We start from the raw sequence: 24,000 nt of genomic DNA on the forward strand, positions 1-24,000 counted from the left end.
CAAGAGGGTTCCATTAAGTTTGACAGAGTATCTCACCGACGTGACACACGACATTATCCAGTCAACCCATCACTAAGAGAAACCCAACTTTTGCATCATTTGCCTCAAGAAGACCCAATCCACTCTATCATATGCTTTTGATAGGTCCAATTTGTAAGCACAGAAACCTTCTTGTAGGATCCTTTTCCTGCTTGATGTGGTGGATACACTCAAAAGCTACTAGTGCATTGTCCGTAATCATCCTCCCCGGAATAAAAGCACTTTGTTCAGGAGATATGAGATCATCCAGCATAGGCCTCATCCTATTCACTAGGCACTTTGAGGTGACCTTATAGATAACATTACACAGGCTAATAGGTCCGTAATCCGTATTTTTTACCGGGTTGGGAACTTTGGGAACAAGTACAATAGAGGTAGAATTACCCCCTCCGGCATGATACTCGTACTAAAAAAATCCCTCACCGTTGCCAAAACTCCCTCCCTGAGAGTGCTCCAATTCCGCTGAAAGAATCTAGCAGGGAAGCCATCCGGACCCGGAGCTTTTAGTGGACCAATTTGGAACAAGGCATCCGAAATCTCTTTATCTATGAAAGGCGCACATAATTTGGTATTGTCCTCTTCGGTCACTACCGAATCAATTAGTTCTAGGATAGGAGCAGCATTGAGAGAGGAATCAGCTGTAAATATATCATGAAAATAATCGTTAGCCAGCTCCCCCATGGAGGCAAGATCGGAGTGAACTACTCCGACGCTATCCGTAAGCTCTCAAATTTTGTTCTTCCTCGCCCTCCAAATTGCTTTACTCTGGAAATATTTTGTGTTCCTATCCCCTTCCTTCAACCACGTGATACGTGATCATTGCAACCAAAGCATCTCCTCCTGGTACAAAAGCTCGTTCATTTTATCAGTCACTCTTGAAATATCTTGACGATCAGCATTCATATTCATCAACTCCTCTAACTGAGTGCGCGATTTTGCTAACTCCCGAGTGATATTGCCAATTTTTTTGCTCCATAGCCTGAGATCTGACATTGTTTTAGACAGCGCATCCCGCAGCTGTGACATATTATGCACAACCCCCACTGCTTCCCATGCCTCTTTGATCACCTCCGGCAGCGACATATCTCGCTCCCAAAACAACTCGTACCTCCTCTGCTTCCCATCGTTCGGCCCCGGATCGACCGATCCCTTTAAGACAATAGCCACGTGGTCTGAACATGGCGAGGGAACATGCAAAACCGATGCATACGCAAACAAGTTCATCCATGCATTAGTGGCAACTGCCCTGTCCAACCGTACCTTCACATTGCCTCCTCCTCCCCTCTTGTTATCATATGTGAAGGGAACCCCAACAAAGCCTAGGTCAACTAGGCCACAAATCTCCAAATTATCTCGAAAAGCAACCAGTTGTGACTCTCCACGTGGTGTAGCAGATAGGTGCTCAAAATCCCACATGGGCTCATTGAAATCGCCAACAACAATCCAAGGCAGGTCATTCAAGACTTTTAGTTGCTCGAGTTTTGACCACATGATATGACTGTTCTCTACTCGGGGTTCGACATAAATACATGTGATCCTCCATTGAGCAGCCCCCTCCTGAACACGGACGAGTGCGTCAATATAGTGCTCCTCTTTGTCCAGAACCTCCACCTCATAGTTCTATCGAAAAAAAACCTCCACCTCATAGTTCTCATGCCAAAATAACGCCAAACCACCACTCATACCATTACTATCAACTGCAGCAAAAACCCTTCAAACCAATCCTCCCACGCACCTTTTTCATTTTATCAGCCCTCTGTCTTGTTTCACACAAAAACACCAAACTGGGGGAATGCGACTGACAGATAGTCGCTAACTCACGAACTGTCCGGGTGTTCCCCCCTCCCCGGCAGTTCCAGCTTAAGACATTCATTGGGCTCGGCGGTCCCCCTCGAAGGAGGCCGCCTCATCAGTCATAGTTGTGTCACCATCAACCCCCTCTTCCCCTTGCTTCCTTCTCTTCACAATGGGCACCTTGCCAGGTGTAGACGATGAGGGAGGCGCTTCATTAGCCCCAGTTCCACTCCCTCCCTCCAGCAAAAGAACCGTATTCGGGACTTTGCCAACAAGGTTTGGCACTGGTTGCCCTCGCACCATAACAACTCCGTCAGCCCCCATAAGTCTCTTGCGGGCCATGCGAACATCATCATCACCAATATTGATTGCTCCTGGCTCGGCATGCTCACCATCCCCCGCCCTTTGTCCAGCATCATCTTCTTTCCATGCCGGCTGCACTTCTGCTCCTCTCCTTCCTCCTGAACCCCCTACACCTCTACCTCCTCCTCTACCAGCCCATCTCGCCCCTCCCAAGCCTTGGCCCGCTGCCGTCCGACCTCTTCCACGCCCTCCACCACCTCCTGTCATGGCCGGCTCACCACTCCAATGCAGCCAGTCCCCTCATTCACAATCAGCGGGGTCATGGATCCCGTACCCGCACTCCTCTACCACATGCCCCATACAGCCACAGAAGTAGCAGAAATCCGGCAGCTTCTCATAAGTGATTGGGTACCTTTTCATCTCTTTAAGAGTAATACGCACAAACCTCACCAATGGTTTCTGAACATTCACAAAAACCCTGACCCTTAAATGACTAGAGGGGTTGATCCTCCCCTCATTAACTACCACCGTGAACGGCGGCTCTCCCACCTTCTTTGCTACTTTCTCAGCTAACTCCCTCTTTCTTGTAAGACCATTTGGCAGCCCTTTGATCCTCGCCCAAATGGGATACATATCTAGAGCATATTCAGAAACATTAGTAAAACCATCATATTCCACGATGACAACCGGATCCCTTCGGAATTGCCATGGGCCTCCCTCCATGACCCCCTTCCAATCGCCCAGGCAGTGACACTGAGCCAAGAACAGATTCGGCCCTTTGATATTGAAGGTAACTCCTTGGGCACAAGCCCATGCGTTCCTCATTGAATTTAGCAACGCCGCATGGATGAACGGCCTCATAGTATGAACCCGAAACAAGCACAACCATCGTACATCCTTAATTAACTCATCTACTTCCCCTGATAGATCTAGATCCTCCTCTTCCTCACCATGAAGGTTAAGGCCCTCAAAGACGTCTTCCAGCTCAGGATCAGGACCAAATTGATCCCATCCATTAGCATCCTCCTCCCGATCTACATCTTCAGCTTCAACCCCTGCCTTCTCCGTAGATCCGCCCCCATCCGCGACAGTGGGTGCCTGCTACCTCTTGAGCACTGCGTTGGTTTTCCCTTGAAGAGGAAAGGGTGATGCAGCAAAGTAGCGTAAGTATTTCCCTCAGTTTTTGAGAACCAAGGTATCAATCCAGTAGGAGGCTACGCGCGAGTCCCTCGCACCTACACAAAACAAATAAATCATCGCAACCAACGCGATAAGGGGTTTTCAATCCCTACACGGTCACTTACGAGAGTGAGATCTGATAGATATGATAGGATAATATTTTTGGTATTTTTATGATAAAGATGCAAAGTAAAATAAAAGCAAAGTAAAAAAGCAACGGAAATAACTAAGTGTTGGAAGATTAATATGATGAAGATAGACCCGGGGGCCATAGGTTTCACTAGTGGCTTCTCTCAAGAGCATAAGTATTTTACGGTGGGTGAACAAATTACTGTTGAGCAATTGACAGAATTGAGCATAGTTATGAGAATATCTAGGTATGATCATGTATATAGGCATCACGTCCAAGACAAGTAGACCGACTCCTGCCTGCATCTACTACTATTACTCCACACATCGACCGCTATCCAGCATGCATCTAGAGTATTAAGTTCATAAGAACAGAGTAACGCTTTAAGCAAGATGACATGATGTAGAGGGATAAATTCATGCAATATGATAAAAAAAACCATCTTGTTATCCTCGATGGCAACAATACAATACGTGCCTTGCTGCCCCTGCTGTCACTGGGAAAGGACACCGCAAGATTGAACCCAAAGCTAAGCACTTCTCCCATTGCAAGAAAAACCAATCCAGTAGGCCAAACCAAACTGATAATTCGAAGAGACTTGCAAAGATAACCAATCATACATAAAAGAATTCAGAGAAGATTCAAATATTGTTCATAGATAAACTTGATCATAAACCCACAATTCATCGGTCTCAACAAACACACCGCAAAAGAAGATTACATCGAATAGATCTCCACGAGAGAGGGGGAGAACATTGTATTGAGATCCAAAAAGAGAGAAGAAGCCATCTAGCTAATAACTATGGACCCGAAGGTCTGAGGTAAACTACTCACACATCATCGGAGAGGCTATGGTGTTGATGTAGAAGCCCTCCGTGATCGATGCTCCCTCAAGTGGAGCTCCGGAACAGGCCCCAAGATGGGATCTCGTGGGTACAGAAGGCTGCGACGGTGGAATTAGGTTTTTGGCTCCGTTTCTGATCGTTTGGGGGTACGTAGGTATATATAAGAGGAAGGAGTACGTCGGTGGAGCAACAGGGGGCCCATGAGGGTGGAGGGCGCGCCTACCCTACCTCGTGGCCTCCTCTTTTGTTTCTTGACGTAGGGTCCAAGTCCTCTGGATCATGTTCGTTCCGAAAATCACGTTCCCGAAGGTTTCATTCCGTTTGGACTCCGTTTGATATTCCTTTTCTGCGAAACTCTGAAATAGGCAAAAAAACAACAATTCTGGGCTGGGCCTCTGGTTAATAGGTTACTCCCAAAAATAATATAAAAGTGAATAATAAAGCCCAATAATGTCCAAAACAGAATATAAAATAACATGGAGGAATAAAAAATTATAGATACGTTGGAGATGTATCAAGCATCCCCAAGCTTAATTCCTGCTCGTCCTCGAGTAGGTAAATGATAAAAACAGAATTTTTGATGTGGAATGCTACTTGGCATAATTTCAATGTAATTCTTCTTAATTGTGGTACGAATATTCAGATCCGAAAGATTCAAGACAAGAGTTTAATATTGACATAAAAATAATAATACTTCAAGCATACTAACTAAGCAATTATGTCTTCTCAAAATAACATGGCCAAAGAAAGTTATCCCTACAAAATCATATAGTCTGGCTATGCTCTATCTTCACCACACAAAGTATTTAAATCATGCACAACCCCGATGACAAGCCAAGCAATTGTTTCATACTTTTGGTGTTCTCAAACTTTTTCAATCTTCACGCAATACATGAGCGTGAGCCATGGACATAGCACTATATGTGGAATAGAATGGTGGTTGTGGAGAAGACAAAAAGGAGAAGATAGTCTCACATCAACTAGGCATATCAACGGGCTATGGAGATGCCCATCAATAGATATCAATGTGAGTGAGTAGGGATTGCCATGCAACGGATGCACTAGAGCTATAAGTGTATGAAAGCTCAACAAAAGAAACTAAGTGGGTGTGCATCCAACTCGCTTGCTCACGAAGACCTAGGGCCAAGTTCTATAATGAAAAATTCCCACTAGTATATGAAAGTGATATCATAGGAGACTCTCTATCATGAAGACCATGGTGCTACTTTGAAGCACAAGTGTGGTAAAAAGATAGTAGCATTGTCCCTTCTCTCTTTTTCTCTCATTTTTTTATTTGGGCCTTTTTCTCTTTTTTATGGCCTCTTTTTTCGTCCGGAGTCTCATCCCGACTTGTGGGGGAATCATAGTCTCCATCATCCTTTCCTCACTTGGGAAAATGCTCTAAAAATGATGATCATCACACTTTTATTTACTTACAACTTCAACAATTACAACTCAAAACTTAGAACAAAATATGACTCTATGTGAATGCTCCGGCGGTGTACCGGGATATTCAATGAATCAAGAGTGACATGTATGAAGGAATTATGAATGGTGGCTTTGCCACAAATATGATGTCAACTACATGATCATGCAAAGCAATATGACAATGATGGAGCGTGTCATAGTAAACGGAACGGTGGTAAGTTGCATGGCAATATATCTCGGAATGGCTATGGAAATGCCATTATAGGTAGGTATGGTGGTTGTTTTGAGGAAGGTTTATGGTGGGTGTATGATACCGGCGAAAAGTGCGCGGTATTAGAGATGCTAGCAATGGTGGAAGGAAGAAAGTGCGTATAATCCATGGACTCAACATTAGTCATAAAGAACTCATATACTTATTGCAAAAATCTACAAGTTATCAAAGCAAAGTATTACGCGCATGCTCCTAGGGGGGTAGATTGGTAGGAAAATACCATCGCTCGTCCCCGACCGCCACTCATAAGGAAGACGATCAATAAATAAATTATGCTCCGACTTCATCACATAACGGTTCACCATACGTGCATGCTAGGGGAATCACAAACTTTAACACAAGTATCTCTCAAATTCACAACTACTCAACTAGCATAACTCTAATATCACCATATTTATATCTCAAAACAATTATCAAGCATCAAACTTTTCTTAGTATTCAACACACTCATAAGAAAGTTTTTTCTTTTACTAATCTTGAATACCAAGCATATTAGGATTATTTAAGCAAATTACCATGCTATTTAAGACTCTCAAAATAATCTAAGTGAAGCATGAGAGATCAATAGTTTCTATAAAACAAATCCACCACCGTGCTCTAAAAGATATAAGTGAAGTACTAGAGCAAAAACTATATAACTCAAAAGATATAAGTGAAGCACATAGAGTATTCTAATAATTTCCAAATCATGTGTGTCTCTCACAAAAGGTGTGTACAGAAAATATGATTATGGTAAACTAAAAAGCAAAGACTCAAATCATACAAGACGCTCCAAGCAAAACACATATCATGTGGTGAATAAAAATATAGCTCCAAGTAAAGTTACCGATGAAAGTAGACGAAAGAGGGGATGCCTTCCGGGGCATCCCCAAGCTTTGGCTTTTTGGTGTCCTTAGATTATATTGGGGGTGCCATGGGCATCCCCAAGCTTAGGATCTTGCCACTCCTTGTTCCATAATCCATCAAATCTTTCACCCAAAACTTGAAAACTTCACAACACAAAACTTAACAGAAAATCTCGTGAGCTCCGTTAGCGAAAGAAAACAAAAGACCACTTCAAGGTACTGTAATGAACTCATTCTTTATTTATATTGGTGTTAAACCTACTGTATTCCAACTTCTCTATGGTTTATAAACTCTTTTACTAGCCATAGATTCATCAAAATAAGCAAACAACACACGAAAAACAGAATCTGTCAAAAACAGAACAGTCTGTAGTAATCTGCAACTAACGCAAACTTCTGGAACTCAAAAAAATCAGCCAAAATAGGAAGACCTAGAAAATTTGTTTATTGATCAGAAGCAATTGGAATCAATATTTTATCACGTTCTGGTGATTTTTAACAATTATTTTCATGAACGGAAAGTTTCTGGAAATTACAGCAAGATCAAATAACTATCATCCAAGAAGATCCTATAGGTTTAACTTGGCACAAACACTAACTAAAACATAAAAACACATCTAACCATAGGCTAGATAAAATATTTATTCCTAAATAGAAGCAAAAAGCAAAAAACTAAAAATAAAATTGGGTTGCCTCCCAACAAGCGCTATCGTTTAACGCCCCTAGCTAGGCATAAAAGCAAGGATAGATCTAGGTATTGCCATCTTTGGTAGGCAATCCATAAGTGGCTCTCATAATAGATTCATATGGTAGTTTTATTTTCTTCCTAGGGAAGTGTTCCATGCCTTTCTTCAATGGAAATTGGAATCTAATATTCCCTTCCTTCATATCAATAATTGCACCAATCGTTCTAAGGAAAGGTCTACCAAGAATAATAGGACATGAAGGATTGCAATCTATATCAAGAATGATAAAATCTACAGGCACATAGTTCCTATTTGCAACAATAAGAACATCATTAATTCTTCTCATAGGTTTCTTAATAGTGGAATCCGCAAGGTGCAAGTTTAAAGAGCAATCATCAAAATCACGGAAACCTAGCAAATCGCACAAAGTTTTTGGAATCGTGGAAACACTAGCACCCAAATCACACAAAGCATAGCATTCATGATCTTTAATCTTAATTTTAATAGTAGGTTCCCACTCATCATAAAGTTTTCTAGGGATAGAAACTTCCAACTCAAGTTTTTCTTCGTAAGATTGCATCAAAGCATCAACGATATGTTTGGTAAAAGCTTTATTTTGACTATAAGCATGAGGAGAATTTAGCACGGATTGCAACAAGGAAATACAATCTATCAAAGAGCAATTATCATAATTAAATTCCTTGAAATCCAAAATACTGGGTTCATTAACATCTAGAGTTTTGATCTCTTCAATCCCACTTTTATCAATTTTAGCATCAAGATCTAAAAACTCCGAATTTTTGGAACGACTTCTAGGTAAAGGTGGATCATATTCAGTCCCATCATTATCAAGATTCATATTGCAAAACAAAGATTTAATAGGGGACACATCAATAACTTTTAGATCTTCATCTTTATTTTCATAGAAATTAGAAGAACACGCTTTTATAAAGCAATCTTTCTTAGCACGCATCCTAGCGGTTCTTTCTTTGCACTCATCAATGGAAATTCTCATGGCTTTGAGAGACTCATTGATATCATGCTTAGGAGGAATAGATCTAAGTTTTAAAGAATCAACATCAAGAGAAATTCTATCAACGTTCCTAGGTAATTCATCAACTTTAAGCAATTTCTCTTCAAGCAAAGCATTGATATTCTTTTGCGAATTCATAAACTCTTTAACACTAGTATCAAATTCAGAGGGCATCTTATTAAAATTTCCATAAGAATTGTTGTAGGAATTACCATAATTATTAGAGGAATTACTAGGGTAAGGCCTAGGATTAAAGTTTCCTCTATACACGTTGTTACCAAAATTATTCCTACCAACAAAATTAACATCCATAGATTCATTATTATTCTCAATCAAAGTAGACAAGGGCATATCATTAGGATCAGAAGAAACACTCTTAGTAGCAAATAATTTCATAAGTTCATCCATCTTTCCACTCAAAACATTAATTTCTTCTATCGCATGCACTTTTTTATTAGTAGATCTTTCAGTGTGCCATTGAGAATAATTAACCATAATATTATCTAGGAATTTAGTAGCTTCTCCTAAAGTGATTTCCATAAAAGTGCCTCCCGCGGCCGAATCTAAAAGATTTCTAGAAGCAAAATTCAATCCGGCATAAATTTTTTGTATAATCATCCACAAATTCAAACCATGTGTAGGGCAATTACGTATCATTAATTTCATCCTCTCCCAAGCTTGTGCAACATGTTCATGATCAAGTTGCTTAAAATTCATGATATCGTTTCTAAGAGAGATAATCTTAGCGGGAGGAAAATACTTAGAGGTAAAAGCATCTTTGTACTTATTCCAAGAATCAATACTATTTTTAGGCAAAGACGAAAACCAAGCTTTAGCACGATCTCTAAGTGAAAAAGGAAATAGCTTCAACTTAACAATATCATTGTCAACATCTTTCTTCTTTTGCATATCACACAAATCAACGAAGCTATTTAGATGAGTAGCGGCATCTTCGCTAGGAAGGCCAGCGAATTGATCTTTCATGACAAGATTCAACAAAGCAGTATTGATTTCACAAGATTCAGATCGGTAAGAGGAGCAATCGGAGTGCTAAGGAAATCATTGTTGTTGGTATTGGTAAAGTCACATAATTTGGTATTATCTTGAGCCATCGTGACAAACAAGCAATCCAACACACGAGCAAACGAGAAGCAAGCGGAAAAGAGGCGAACGAAAAAGAGAGGGCGAATAAAACGGCAAGGGTGAAGTGGGGGAGAGGAAAACGAGAGGCAAATGGTAAATAATGTAATGCTGGAGATAAGGGTTTGTGATGGCTACTTGGTATGTTGACTTTTGCGTAGACCTCCCCGGCAACGGCGCCAGAAATCCTTCTTGCTACCTCTTGAGCACTGCGTTGGTTTTCCCTTGAAGAGGAAAGGGTGATGCAGCAAAGTAGCGTAAGTATTTCCCTCGGTTTTTGAGAACCAAGGTATCAATCCAGTAGAAGGCTACGCGCGAGTCCCTCGCACCTACACAAAACAAATAAATCCTCGCAACCAACGCGATAAGGGGTTGTCAATCCCTACACGGTCACTTACGAGAGTGAGATCTGATAGATATGATAGGATACTATTTTTGGTATTTTTATGATAAAGATGCAAAGTAAAATAAAAGCAAAGTAAAAAAGCAACGGAAATAACTAAGTGTTGGAAGATTAATATGATGAAGATAGACCCGGGGGCCATAGGTTTCACTAGTGGCTTCTCTCAAGAGCATAAGTATTTTACGGTGGGTGAACAAATTACTGTTGAGCAATTGACAGAATTGAGCATAGTTATGAGAATATCTAGGTATGATCATGTATATAGGCACCACGTCCAAGACAAGTAGACCGACTCCTGCCTGCATCTACTACTATTACTCCACACATCGACCGCTATCCAGCATGCATCTAGAGTATTAAGTTCATAAGAACAGAGTAACGCTTTAAGCAAGATGACATGATGTAGAGGGATAAATTCATGCAATATGATAATAAAAAACCATCTTGTTATCCTCGATGGCAACAATACAATACGTGCCTTGCTGCCCCTGCTGTCACTGGGAAAGGACACCGCAAGATTGAACCCAAAGCTAAGCACTTCTCCCATTGCAAGAAAAACCAATCCAGTAGGCCAAACCAAACTGATAATTCGAAGAGACTTGCAAAGATAACCAATCATACATAAAAGAATTCAGGGAAGATTCAAATATTGTTCATAGATAAACTTGATCATAGACCCACAATTTATCAGTCTCAACAAACACACCGCAAAAGAAGATTACATCGAATAGATCTCCACGAGAGAGGGGGAGAACATTGTATTGAGATCCAAAAAGAGAGAAGAAGCCATCTAGCTAATAACTATGGACCCGAAGGTTTGAGGTAAACTACTCACACATCATCGGAGAGGCTATGGTGTTGATGTAGAAGCCCTCCGTGATCGATGCCCCCTCCGGCGGAGCTCCGGAACAGGCCCCAAGGTGGGATCTCGTGGGTACAGAAGGTTGTGGCGGTGGAATTAGGTTTTTGGCTCCGTTTCTGATCGTTTGGGGGTACGTAGGTATATATAGGAGGAAGGAGTACGTCGGTGGAGCAACAGGGGGCCACGAGGGTGGAGGGCGCGCCAGGGGGGGGTAGGCGCGCCCCCTACCTCGTGGCCTCCTCTTTTGTTTCTTGACATAGGGTACAAGTCCTCTGGATCATGTTCGTTCCGAAAATCACGTTTCCGAAGGTTTCATTCCGTTTGGACTCCGTTTGATATTCTTTTTCTGCGAAACTCTGAAATAGGCAAAAAACAGCAATTCTGGGCTGGGCCTCCGGTTAATAGGTTAGTCCCAAAAATAATATAAAAGTGAATAATAAAGCCCAATAATGTCCAAAACAGACTATAATATAGCATGGAGCAATCAAAAATTATAGATACGTTGGAGACGTATCAGTGCCCCAGACTCCTTCCACTATCCTCCGTCAACTCCCTCATTAACCCTAAACCCTACTACGACTTTCTCTCCCTGCTTACCGCCCCCAGCTTCCTGGGCTTCCAGGTCCGCCATGCAGCACCACGGACTTGTTCCCGAGAGCCTGGCCTTGCAAGTCGCCGGCCGGGATCGCTATTCGCAGCGCTAGATTTGTTGGCTGGACTCCGGCGGCGCCGTCGGAGGAAAAGGTGGACTCTAGGGAACTTTTCCTCCCCCTAGAATACTCAAATCAAATCAAATCTTATCAAAACCTCAACTAAATAAAACCTTTTCTTGCATTCAAATTAAATATCTTATCAAAATCTAGAGTATGATGAGTGTAAGCCATATGTCACATATAATTAGCGTTGAGCTGATCACAAATGTATGAGCCCGTTGCAACACACGGACAATTAACTAGTGATGTTCCATCGCAAAAAAAACTAGTGATGTTATAGAGAGTACTACATTTATGTCATGGTATTGTCCGCCAGCCTGTCCCGCTTGCATTCCCCCTTGTCAGACTAGCCACAATGGGTAGTAACATAGAGTAGTAACATAGGCATGTTACTACTCTATGCTACTACCTCTATAGTGAGGAGTAACATATGTGTGGTAACATGCAACAATTCATTTATTAGGCTATAGACTCATCTTGCCTTGATATGTGTGATGTTACTCATACTACTAGTAACTAGCTATGTTACCACTTTCCTCTCTTTCTTCATTTATTGCTTGCCACATCATCTATTTTATCTAGATATGTGTGATGTTAGACTACCCACAGTGAGACTACCCACACATATCTAAATAAAATAGATGATGTGGCAAGCAATAAATGAAGAAAGAGAGGAAAGTGGTAACATAGCTAGTTACTAGTAGTGTAGTAACATCACACATATCAAGGCAAGATGTGTCTATAGCCTAATAAATGAAGGGTTGCATGTTACCACATATATGTTACTCTCCACTATAGAGGTAGTAACATAGACTAGTAACATGTCGATGTTACTACTCTATGTTACTACCCATTGTGGCTAGTCTGAGAGTAACATAGATAGTAATATCACACATATCTAGAAAAAATAGATGATGTGGCAAGCAATAAATGAAGGAAGAGATGGATGTAGTAACATAGCTAGTTACTACTAGTATTAGTAACATCACACATATCAAGGCAATATGAGTCTATAACATAATAAATGAAATATTGCATGTTACCACACATATGTTATTCCCCAATATAAATATAGTAACATAGTCCCATCTTTTAATAGTATACAGATTATAGTATTAATGAAAGGCGGGAGAATCGTTCCATGCACCCAAAGCCTGCCGTACAGCAAACAGTGGGAGTAACATAGGTGATAACATCACATTTATCTAAGCAAAATAGATGATGTGGCATGTAATTAATGAAGAAAGAGAGGCATGTGGTAACATAGCTAGTTACTGTAACATCACACATATCAAGAAAAGATGAGTCTACAAAGTAATAAATGAAGTGATGCATGACACAAGACATATGTTACTACCCACTGTGAAGGTAGTAACATAGATTAGTAACATATGCATGTTACTAGTCTAAGTTACTACCCATTGCGACTAGTCTAACACGGGCATGTTACTACTCTATGTTACTACCCATTGTGACTAATCTTACTACCTATATTACTCTCACTATGAGTAGTCTCATACATAGGGTCACGTTTCTCCGGACCAAGTGCTTGCTGAGCCAGCGAGCTGAGCAAGATACACTACTCGCGTCAATTTCAATTTCCGAAGTTTGCGCTGTTGCCATCAAACGGCCGGCGGCAAAAGATGGCACTTGTCCACAAATAAAAGTCATGTAGAAGCCCTAGTGCTGCCGCACCTTGCGGTGCCACCGTGCTACCAACAAAGGGCAAGCAAGCAAGAACATCCACCATATGCCATGCCGGTATGGAAGGGAACAGTTAAACTAACTACGCACAGCCAGCCATGCTTATCGCACAGGCAAGATGAGTGCGACCCTAACCTTCAAAAAGCTAGCGACGCTTTTCGCTAAATGTTTCAGTGATGAATTGGCATCTGGCACAACCTAACTAAACCTAAGCTTCAAAAGCTAAACCTTTTTTCAATAGAATAATAAATGGGGCCATGATGCAAAGCAACAAGGTGACGTTTCTGTTTTCCCTTTTGCTCCGCACCAAAGAAAATGGAATCGCATCTTAGCCAGAACCCAGGTTCAGACTTCAGAGCTCACGGCTCACAACAAGACTATACAAAGAAGAAACAGCTTTCTCAGAGAGCAAATTGCAAATCATGTACTGCCTCTGTATCAAAATATAAGACGTTTTTGCAGTTCAAAATGAATGAACTGCAAAAACTGTCTTATATTTTGGTACGGAGGGAGTACATCCATCAGGGACTCCATTTCAGGGCCTTGAATCACACGTAAGTAGAAAATATGCAGAAAAAGAAAACATGCGAAGGCTAGACACGATGGGAGATCTTGACGACAAAAAACCGGGGCGCAACCATTTATTTCACAAGCCGGTTTGATATAGAGTGATATACCAGTAGTTATTATTTTCCATAGCGTCGAAAAATTATGAGCGGGCGTAACGATTTCTCTAGCTGAAACAAACATCAGCTCAACGGACATGGCGGCAATACACCACCTTATTATCCTATATATATATTTCTCGTGATCATGATCCCGCTCGGCGACGACTGACCGTTCTTCGCGGTCCTTTGTTGTTCCTACGATTTGCCGGTCGACTAGGCCTTGTCCGTTTTCTTGCCAGGGAATGACCTCCCGCTGCTTGTGACGAGGTTCTTGATGCTCGCCTGGATGTCCTTGTCCTCCAGTATGGACTCCAGTGACACATGTAGGCCTGCAGCAGATGTATTTTGGGAGAAGAAGTTAGATCCAAGGGGGGGGGGGGGGGGGGGGGGGAAGATACGCTTTCCGGGGTTAAATATACACAATGGGAACACAAATCGCATGCGAGGCTTCAAAGGTGTCGCTTTAGCTTAGAAAGGCTACGCTGACAAATCGTTCGAAAACGATAGTGTCCTACAAGTTCTCCCGGGTGTTATATATTCGTCTGAAGTTGATGGGGCAGCATTTTGATGATGCTTTTGTCCCCAGATATTAAATTGGTCCGCCGTGCCACCTCCAGTGATGTGTATAGCTCCACATCAAATGGTTAAGTAGACACTGGCAGGAACACATACTGAACTGTAAAAATGTTTCAACCTTGCCACTAAAACCAGACAAATCACGAAACAGGTAGTAGGAGTATATTGTATTTGCACGAAAAAGAGGCATTGTGTCAGGAATAGCCTTCGGAAAAAATGAACTTACGGAATCTCCAATAATGCCTCGGGTTAGTGGGATCGTTGATTGTTTCCTCCGCTGCTGGTCTTGCGGTGTATTTGTCTTTCAGAGCGAGCAGATCCTGGTAAAGAAGAAACCCCAAGTATATTCATGTACTTGTTTCTGTTAAAAACCCAATCATAGTACCCCCTCCGGTACTTAAAAATATGATGTTTGGACATCTGATAGTCTCCAAAAGATAACTTTGATAATTAATTTGTACTGCAATATAATTATAAAACCCAAAAAATGTTAACATTTGAAAATAAATTTTGAGACAAATCCAATCCAATATTTTGAAATTTATTGGCTGTCAATGCTGTAAAAGTTTAGCCAAAATTATGTCCAAACGACATGTTTTTACTGGATGGAGTATATGGTACAAGTTGAAGTCCTATACCTGTAGCGGAAAGATTGCCCACATTGACGGTGCATCGAAATGCTGCTGAAGAATGAAGTTCACTACTTCTGGGGTGCAACGAGATGGGGCCTCTTTGTCGCTGCCAATTACAGTCTTGTAAAAACGACTTCTTGTCCCTTCATCTCCTTCCCACCAAGCACGTAATGTGGAGCAATCATGACATGAGGGAGCACAAACCTGGAAGGTCATCCAGCACAATTTATCATCTGATGTAGCATACTTTTACTTATATTTCCAACTATTACTTTAAATTTTGTCTTAAAAAATCAGAACATACTACTGTAAATTTTCTTCTAAAAAATTAGAGTGTAATACTGGCAAAAGAGTGAAACACACCGTCATATAGCTGTACTTGGACGGAATATCAAATTCCAAGCCTGGTTCGCTAGGCATTCTCTGGATACGCAATCCAATCAACGCGAGTTCTAGCATAACCTGGATAAATATCTTACTGTTATTTTAAGAACATAGTCAGCACAAAACAATAGTTATTTTTTAGCATGTCCAGGAAAGATGCCATACAGGGTGAACACAAGCAGGGATAAGGCCAAGATCTTCCCCGCATGCCAACATATCCGAACAGTCCAATAGAACAGGTAGAGTCTTCAGTGCATTTTGTCGCCAAAGATTTTCTTGGCGAACGAAATAATAGTCATGGTATAATCTTCTAAGGACATTTTTGCTGTAAAAAAACATCGATGAGAAGATGAAATAGTCAATAAATACAGATTTGGTTAGGACATAATGTTAAAATCAAGAGCGTACTATAAGCAAGAAACTAAAGTTGGTTGCACACTATTTTGATTATCTTGATAGCAAACTGCCTACTAAAGATATAATTCATTTTCCTTGAGGAAATGCATAATATGAACCATGACTATGCAACTAAGAGGTTATAGCAGTACGATGAAGATAAAAATTACAACTAAGTACAACATCACAATGCTCATACGCCGTTAGTCTGTTGCACTAAATACTTAATCAATATCAACAAGCCTGAAGAAACTTTACAGATCAACCAGAAGCACGTATAACTGTGAAAAATAATATTACCTATGTTCATCTAAGTCCCTAAAACTTGAAGTATCTTCCAGGTTAAAACGGGGATAGTACTTTGTGGAGTCCTCAGGATCTCTGATGAGGACTATATTCTGCAGAACAAACAAACAGATCTACTTTAATATGTTTTCAAAAATAATAGTCAAAATTTGATAGAAGAAAAAGGAGGCGGATGTTAGGAGAAAAATATTAACATGAGGATACAGTGTGTGCACGACAGAAGGCTGAATTACCTGTAGAAGATCGAACAGACCACGCTGAATACTGTCTTCTTTCTCCAGCCAGAGTGATTTTTCAGGACTGGTTTTAATCTTTGTAATAATCTTTTTCTCGGTGTTGCATTCCTCTTTGAACTATATGCATGAATGAACCAGTCAAAGACAAGTGAAATTAAAGGAAGCAATGGCATGTAAAAGAACATCAGGAAAAACTTCACATGCCTTAGATTGAGAAATAGATATGCTTGTAATAATTACTAAACTAATAATATGTTGTTATCAATAATAGTTTGACATGCAGACTCAAGTAGCCCATATGTCCAACTGTTATAAAAGGAGAATATAACTGCTTTGCATTACCTCATAGCAGTGTTTCTGATACTCGTGCAGAAAGTTGGCTGCAACAATTGTCCAAAGAGATCCAAACTTCTCCTGAAACATGATAAAAACGTCATGCTGCTGGCACCCTCATCTTTACTGAAACAATTCCGGAACATCGGTTTGAATATGGTTACCTCCAGCATGTCCTGACGAATATATGGGCGGCTCATCCGATCAAAATCCCAGATACCATCACCTAGAAGCTCCTCCTGTAAGTGAACTCAGAAACAAGTCAGATAAACTACTATAGAGGTTTTCTCTGGTCCCTTTTGTTTCTTTTAAAACGGATAAGAAACGAACCTGACTAAGAGGAATTGAAGGTCTAAATTTTCCACATAGACCTGTGGCAGCATGATCTGGAAGCTCCCAGATCCTAAAGAAACCCAAAATATGGTCTATCCTATACGCTGTGAAGAATTTTGATAGCTGCAACATGCTAATAGCAGATGAGTAATGGCAAGCAAAGGTGACTGCCAGACAGGGAAAAAAATAAAACAGTGCTGTTAATAACCTGTGTCAGACGAGCTCGCCACCACCCATAATTATCCTTTGACATCTCCTCCCAGTTATATGTAGGAAAACCCCAATTTTGTCCACTTTTGGCAAAGTAATCTGGAGGTGCACCAGTAGCGGTATTCATGCGAAATAATGTAGGGTTTACCCAAGTATCCACGCTGTTCCTATCAACACCAATAGGTAAATCTCCTTTCAGAATAACCTTGTTCTTCCTTGCATATGTAGCTGCATCTGATAACTAATAAGGAGGGAATGAGAATGAATGTCCACAAATATATACACATTTATAGAGTTCTGAATGACAACGGCCAATACTTACTTGTGTAAATAGATGATATTGGACATAGTAGTGGAAGCGTATAATATCGTGGTGCAAAGCATCTGCTGCGACTAGCTTGTCAAGCTGCAAGAAATTGCATAAAGAGACATCTCTTATTAGCTGTGTATTTTCCATATGCGCTCTCAGAAAGAACTAGACCAAATCGCAGAATTTACTAAACAGAATTGTCATTAGGAAGCTATGCAGGAAATATGGGATTATTAGCATATCATTTCCAATACCTTCTCCTTGGAAAACTGAGAAAACCGACCCCACTGGCTGTGATCTGATGTCTCGAAGAAATCCCGAAGAAAGCAAAATGCAGCATATGGCTTCAACCATTCCTATTGAAACATGGTATGAAAGCAATCAAATGTAGTTTGAAATAAGTGGACTAAAAAAATATGAAATGCCAGTAGTTATACCTCATTTTCAGATAAGAACTGCTTGAACGGAGCTGAATTTAGCACTTTATCCTTTTCTAAATTAAATATTTTTTGGGCAATTCTGAGTTTCGTGGACAACGCTGCCTCATAGTCGACGTCCTATTTGAACATTAGGGGAAAATGTTAGATCTGCAAAAAACTCCAAGAACCATTTGGGTTCCATGAGCAAAGTCAAACTTTTTGAAGTTTTTCAAATACAGTGGATGATCTGATTTAAAGAGCAAGCATAGCAAAAGAGCAGCAAGGACAAGAAGTGCATCCAGCACAAATGCAAAGCATATTCAGAGCTTTACATTTGCAGTGATGACAGAAAATAAATGATACTTTATACACGTGAAAATACATTTACCTTTTTGTCCAACTCCTTCTTTGCCTTCGTAATCTCTTCCTGTGACAATATGCAAAATTGAGTACCGGATCAGGTGATTCAGAATTGAAGAGATCAGTGAAACGAGAAGCCAAAAAAGACTAGTATAAGAGTTAATATGAAAGGCACACGAAGTTAGACCTTAACATCTGCTGGAATAGCATCTGAAAGCGCCTGCACTCTCAGGTACAAGGGGTGCAACGCAAATACGGAGAGTGAGCTGTAAATAAGAACGTGTAGGACATTATTTTCTCTTCAGAAATGTGTCTTTCATACTTCAAGCGAAAGCACAAGGGAGGATGAAGCAGTGTATCTTAGTAGTACCTATATGGATATGAATCCCACCACATCTTGTTAACAGAAGTATCATTGATAGGAAGGAGCTGAACAAGATGAAAACCCGAATTTACTGCCCAGTCAACAAGAAGTTTAAGATCTGGGAATTCTCCAACACCAAGATCCTCATTTGACCTGATTGAGAACATCGGTACGGCAACACCAGCACCCCTCCATGGTGCTTCCTGATAAAACAAATGATAAATTAGTCCGTGTATGATGCATACTACATCCTCAGCTTTCTTGCCTAAGCACGGCGTGGCAGGGTTCTATCTGAATATGGTTCATTTCCTAATGCACCATAGCATGGTAAACAGTTGCGGGAACTAAATAGTAGCATGTACCTACCAAGCTTTCTGGCAAGGAATATATGAATTGCTAGAACATTCTTAGTGGATGACTCATTATGAATGCAGACGTTACCCGGAGGGAGCCATCAGATAATAAGATGTGTCTGGATGGCTTGGGTGATGATAAATCCACATCAACCTCTCTGTTTGGGCCAAACTCCAATGAAGAGACTCCTGCTTCACTAACTTGACAGTACTTATATGTGGAATATTATTAAGGACAACACATTAGTGTTGGTACAACAAATAATACAAAAATACTAACTAAGAAAATAGTTTTTTGCACAAGGATATTTTACTGGGAACTCAGACTTCCGCAACACACAGTAGGCTTTCCAAATGGAATCTCCAACATAGTTGAGCTTGAGGCCATTTTGAGCTTTCCAATTTCCTACCGCGAGATTACTTCCTGTGACGACAACCTGAAGTTTTGTGATTGGCAATAGTTAGGACACCAGCAAGTAAGTATAACTCATTGAACTATGATGCGATAAGGGTGCTAAGTACAGCTAATCATAGCTTATAAACGGAAACAAAAGTGCATGAATAATACTTACAGTAGAGCCAGCTGCTAGCCGAGGACAACTGATAATAAATTGCACGACAATATCTGTTCAACAAAGATCATAGAAGACAAATTCAAATAATGCTAATGTTGTAACGAAAAAGGCTTTCGCCCCGCTTTATATATAAAGCAAACCACCACAGCCAAACAAGGTAATAAACAAGTCCACGCCACACACACACACCAAGTACGATAAGGTTTTGCTGAGGGCACAGCTCAATGCTAATGTTGTATCTAACCATCAAAGCAGAATTAGTTCATTTCTTTGTTTATTTTCAGATACTCCATTGGTGAAGACTAAATAGAAAATTTCCTTTAAATAGTAAAAAATATTACAAGCGCGAGACATCACCTGGAACGTTCTACAAATACTATAAAGTAGGAAGGAAAAGAATGTTTTACTTAACATGTATTTAGCATGGAAAGAGCTTATGCTACATTCTTTATTATTCAGCAAATCTTTACTCTTGTAAAGATCAAAACCGATGGCGGCGGTCCGTTCATCTTGGACTATACCAACCACCAGATCTGCACCAAACGGCAGTCCTAGACCCTATTTTTGTGTCCTTGTATTTATCTTGATTCCTGTAGAGATGCCAATGTTGCAAGCATTGCCAATAAGCAATCTGCAAAAACTAATGTTCATACCATTTTTCTTCAAAAAATTGCAGTGGCTGTTTATTATTGTGGCGGCAGTCCACTCAACTCGGACTATACCAACCATCAGATCTGCATCAAACGGCAGTCCTAAACTCTAAAAAAAATTATCCTTGCATTTATCTTGATTCCTGTAGAGATCCCAATGTTTCAAGCATGCCAATAAGGCAATCTGCAAAAACTAATGTTCATAGCATTTTTCTTCAACAAATTACGATGACCTTTTATTGTTTGGAGCCAGTGGCTTGACAATCAATCCAACTGGACTTTGCATGATTATTTTAAATACTTTAACAGGTTTCCAGTAATCTTTCAACTAAATTTATTGTCGACCCGTAGCAACACACGGGCTCCTAGCAGTATCTTTACTCTTATAAAGATCTAAGCTGGGTGGCGGTTCGTTTACCTCTTAAGTTATTACAAATTAGCACGGAGCACGTATGGTTGTTTCCATTGATGTAGATTTTCAGATAATAGTTCTTCATTTTGCACGAACTCACAGACTATGGCGGCACAAGCATTTAAACAATGAATAATATACAACAGACATAAATTCTGTAGCAACGCACGAGCATTTAGCTAGTATATATTTTTTTAAATCAGGTATGTGTTGATTGGCTTCTCCGGTGCCAGTTGATTCCATTGGTTTGAGACGTTCAGTTTAAAAATATTACCTTCAGGATCCAAAGTTTTGCTGAGGGAAGGAGACTGCAGTTGCCTTTTAGCATTATCAGTTGCGCTGAAAATGACGTTCTTGAACGCACTTCGGAGGAAAAGAGCTTCAGAAGCATCCTGAATCCAGACGACGACCAATCATAAACGGCAATTTTTAGGAACAACAAGCTTCTAGGACTAGTCTGACGAACAGCGTTGCCAAATGGTCATATAAGCAGCAAGCAACATATATCAACAAAAGATACATAGCATTCAGCTAAGTTGATAAGCTTAATGTGTGCTGCCAATGTGGCTAATATTTGTACAGAATGCAAATATATACCAGCAAGCAAGAGGGCGGTTGAATGAACACATGGAAGTTCCAATCAGTACCTGCCACCAGTCGCGGACCTCGACGACGTCGCCGTCCTTGACGCCCTCCGGCACCACTAGCTTCTTCTTCTCCCCGGCCTCCCGTCTGAGAACGTTCTTGTGGTCGTCCACCACATGGTAGCTGTACTCACAGGTGAAGACAGCCGGGACTGAAACCTGGCCGCACCAGACCAGCGCGTTCCCCTCGTGAACCGGGCTCAGGGCCAGCCCCTGCTTGACGTTCCAGGACCCGAGCGCCGGCGCGGAGCCGGCGATGATGAGGCTCTGCCCCCATTCCGTGTAGTACGGTAGCTTGAAGATCAGGGTCACTTTCGCCATCTCTTCAGAGCAGGCAGGCAGACACACAAGCGCAGCAAGGTCAGGAGCTGAATGCGTCAGTGGGAAAAAAAGATGGCTTAAAGATTTGGTAGCGTAAGGATGAATCCGCCATTTCTCCCTCGGAGACGAATCACGGATCCAAGGGATCCCCACGCACTCATTGTTAATGCTTCCGTGATTCCGGCCCTCCCGCTCCCCATTCCTCCGAATATCTTATCAGCGTCGTAGAGAGATTCGAGAATCAGTAGTACTCAGTACTGTGCATCTTTTTTTCGTTTCGCGACGGGAAGACGTGGACCAGATTCGGAGAATCGCCGAATCCCCCCGCATTCTACCATTTCCCCCAATCCCGGCGCCGCCATGGCCAAGGTCGCCAAGAGCCAGCAGCTCAGAGGCGAACGCAGGAACGAATCAGAAGTTGAGAACACCACTCACTCGCTCGCTCACTCACCGAGGCTCTGCCTGCCGACGAACCGAGAAACAGGGGAGGGAGGGAGCGGGCGAGGCTTACCTTGGGCGAGCACGGACGGCGCCAATGGCGGCCACGGACGGGGAGGGGATCACCAGCAAACACAAGGAGGGAGGAGGCTCAGGAGAGCGAGAGCATGGACGGAGGTACGGGAGGGAGGGGGAGAAGGTGCCAGGAGATGATGAGGGGCGTGAGTGTGACGTTAACGACGGAGGGCGGGCACGGGCAGCGGCACCTGTGAGCCGCGGTGACGGGAGGGGCTAAAAAAGGCGGCCTTTCTGGGCCGTTGCCTCCCTTCCCCCATGCTTTGTGGATCCGGGCGGGCGACGGGCGGAACGCTTCTTCCCCGGGCGGCCACACGGGCAGAGCGGCGAGCCCGAGGCGGTAAAAAGCTCGCCATTTTTTGTGTGGCTGGGGAGGAGGTAGCTGCTGCCTGCTGCTGACACGGCGACACGTGAGGACGAGACGAACCGCAGTTGTCCATGCCATGCCGTCCGTCTCGATGCGCTCTCTGCTCCGCTACCGCTGCCTACGTCTGCAACTTGCGGACGGATCTGCACGAGGAAGAGAGAGATTTTTTTGTGTGTGGGTGTGGGTGTCCATTAAGGGCAAGTTGTCCCATCTGGAAGGGATGAGGAGCGCAACAAATCTGGGCTGTTTGTATCCGATCTGAAATTTTCACTGTAAAATTAAAGTGCGCGTCAGACTGGCAGTCTGTCAGTGTGCGATTTGGTGTGAAGATAAGCTTATTTTCTCGCCGTAAACTGCATGGCTGATGGGATCTCGAACTGCCGATTCAGGAAAAACACCACTCCAATTGTTTACTGAAATTAGTATAATTAGGAGAACTGAAATACGGAGTACCACTTGTTTACTGATGAAGTGGTTGGTGAGGAATGCGGCTTCGTCCCTGCACAAGCGCTTGGAGTTCGAGATCCCTGGGCGGGCGGTCTGGACGGACTTGGCCGTGTGTGTTGTCAGTCGTCACCGTGGCCACGCACGCTGGGCTACCACTAGATGCACGACCACAGCACTCACGACCTCGTCATCTTTACGATCATGATACTTTCAGAAACCTTGGGTCAACTGGTTCTTTCAACATTACTCTCTCGACTTCACATCTAGGCCCCCAAACCCCCACTACCTCTGAAAAATCGTTAACCAACAGCTATGCCACCTTCGTAAAATTCCATTAGTCCTTACTAACAATGGCACTTCCACTTTCTTCTGGCTCGATACTTGGCTTCTGCCGACTCCGCTTGTAGAAAACTACCCCCACCTTTTCTCTCACTCTGATGCTCCCTCTGTCCTGGTATCTCATGTCATGCATAATGGTTTACTCGCTACTCTGCGGAACCGCCTAATCAATGTGGTTTCTGCCGAGCTTGCGTCTGTTTTGTCTTTGTTGCAGGATGTTACCACAAGCAACGCGCCCGACGACAGGCTCCTCACCCACGACTCCTTGTTCACCTTGAGGTGCGCCTACTCTTTGCTCTCCTCCGACCATGAGCTTGACCTCAATGCAAGGCACATTTGGGGATCCAAGGCACCAATCAAGGTGAGGATCTTCATCTGGCTCCTCTGTCGCAACAGGCTAGGCACAATGGCGAACTTACATCGCAAGACCATTACCTCGGGATTGTATTTCCCTCGCCGTGACTTGTCTTTTGAGGA

General features: G+C 42.1%; 1 protein-coding gene across 1 annotated transcript; it reads right to left on the reverse strand.

Annotated features, from left to right (window-relative positions):
* Window positions 1–13,987: 13,987 nt before the first annotated feature.
* LOC123051688 (4-alpha-glucanotransferase DPE2) lies at window positions 13,988–22,665 on the reverse strand. Its single transcript, XM_044474649.1, has 23 exons — window positions 22,369–22,665; window positions 21,540–21,859; window positions 21,167–21,284; window positions 19,828–19,880; window positions 19,565–19,692; window positions 19,344–19,473; window positions 18,909–19,105; window positions 18,726–18,804; window positions 18,567–18,605; window positions 18,197–18,316; window positions 18,014–18,115; window positions 17,772–17,855; window positions 17,448–17,690; window positions 17,237–17,362; window positions 17,071–17,145; window positions 16,916–16,987; window positions 16,571–16,690; window positions 16,332–16,429; window positions 15,801–15,960; window positions 15,615–15,713; window positions 15,258–15,455; window positions 14,846–14,939; window positions 13,988–14,372 (listed from the first exon to the last, which is right to left on the reverse strand). Exons 2-23 carry the CDS (start codon window positions 21,855–21,857, stop codon window positions 14,257–14,259), a joined length of 2,769 nt encoding a protein of 922 aa, XP_044330584.1. The 5' UTR covers window positions 21,858–21,859; window positions 22,369–22,665; the 3' UTR covers window positions 13,988–14,256.
* Window positions 22,666–24,000: the final 1,335 nt, after the last annotated feature.

This window comes from Triticum aestivum, chromosome 2D (assembly GCF_018294505.1).
Source record: "Triticum aestivum cultivar Chinese Spring chromosome 2D, IWGSC CS RefSeq v2.1, whole genome shotgun sequence".
Taxonomy (NCBI): domain Eukaryota; kingdom Viridiplantae; phylum Streptophyta; class Magnoliopsida; order Poales; family Poaceae; genus Triticum; species Triticum aestivum.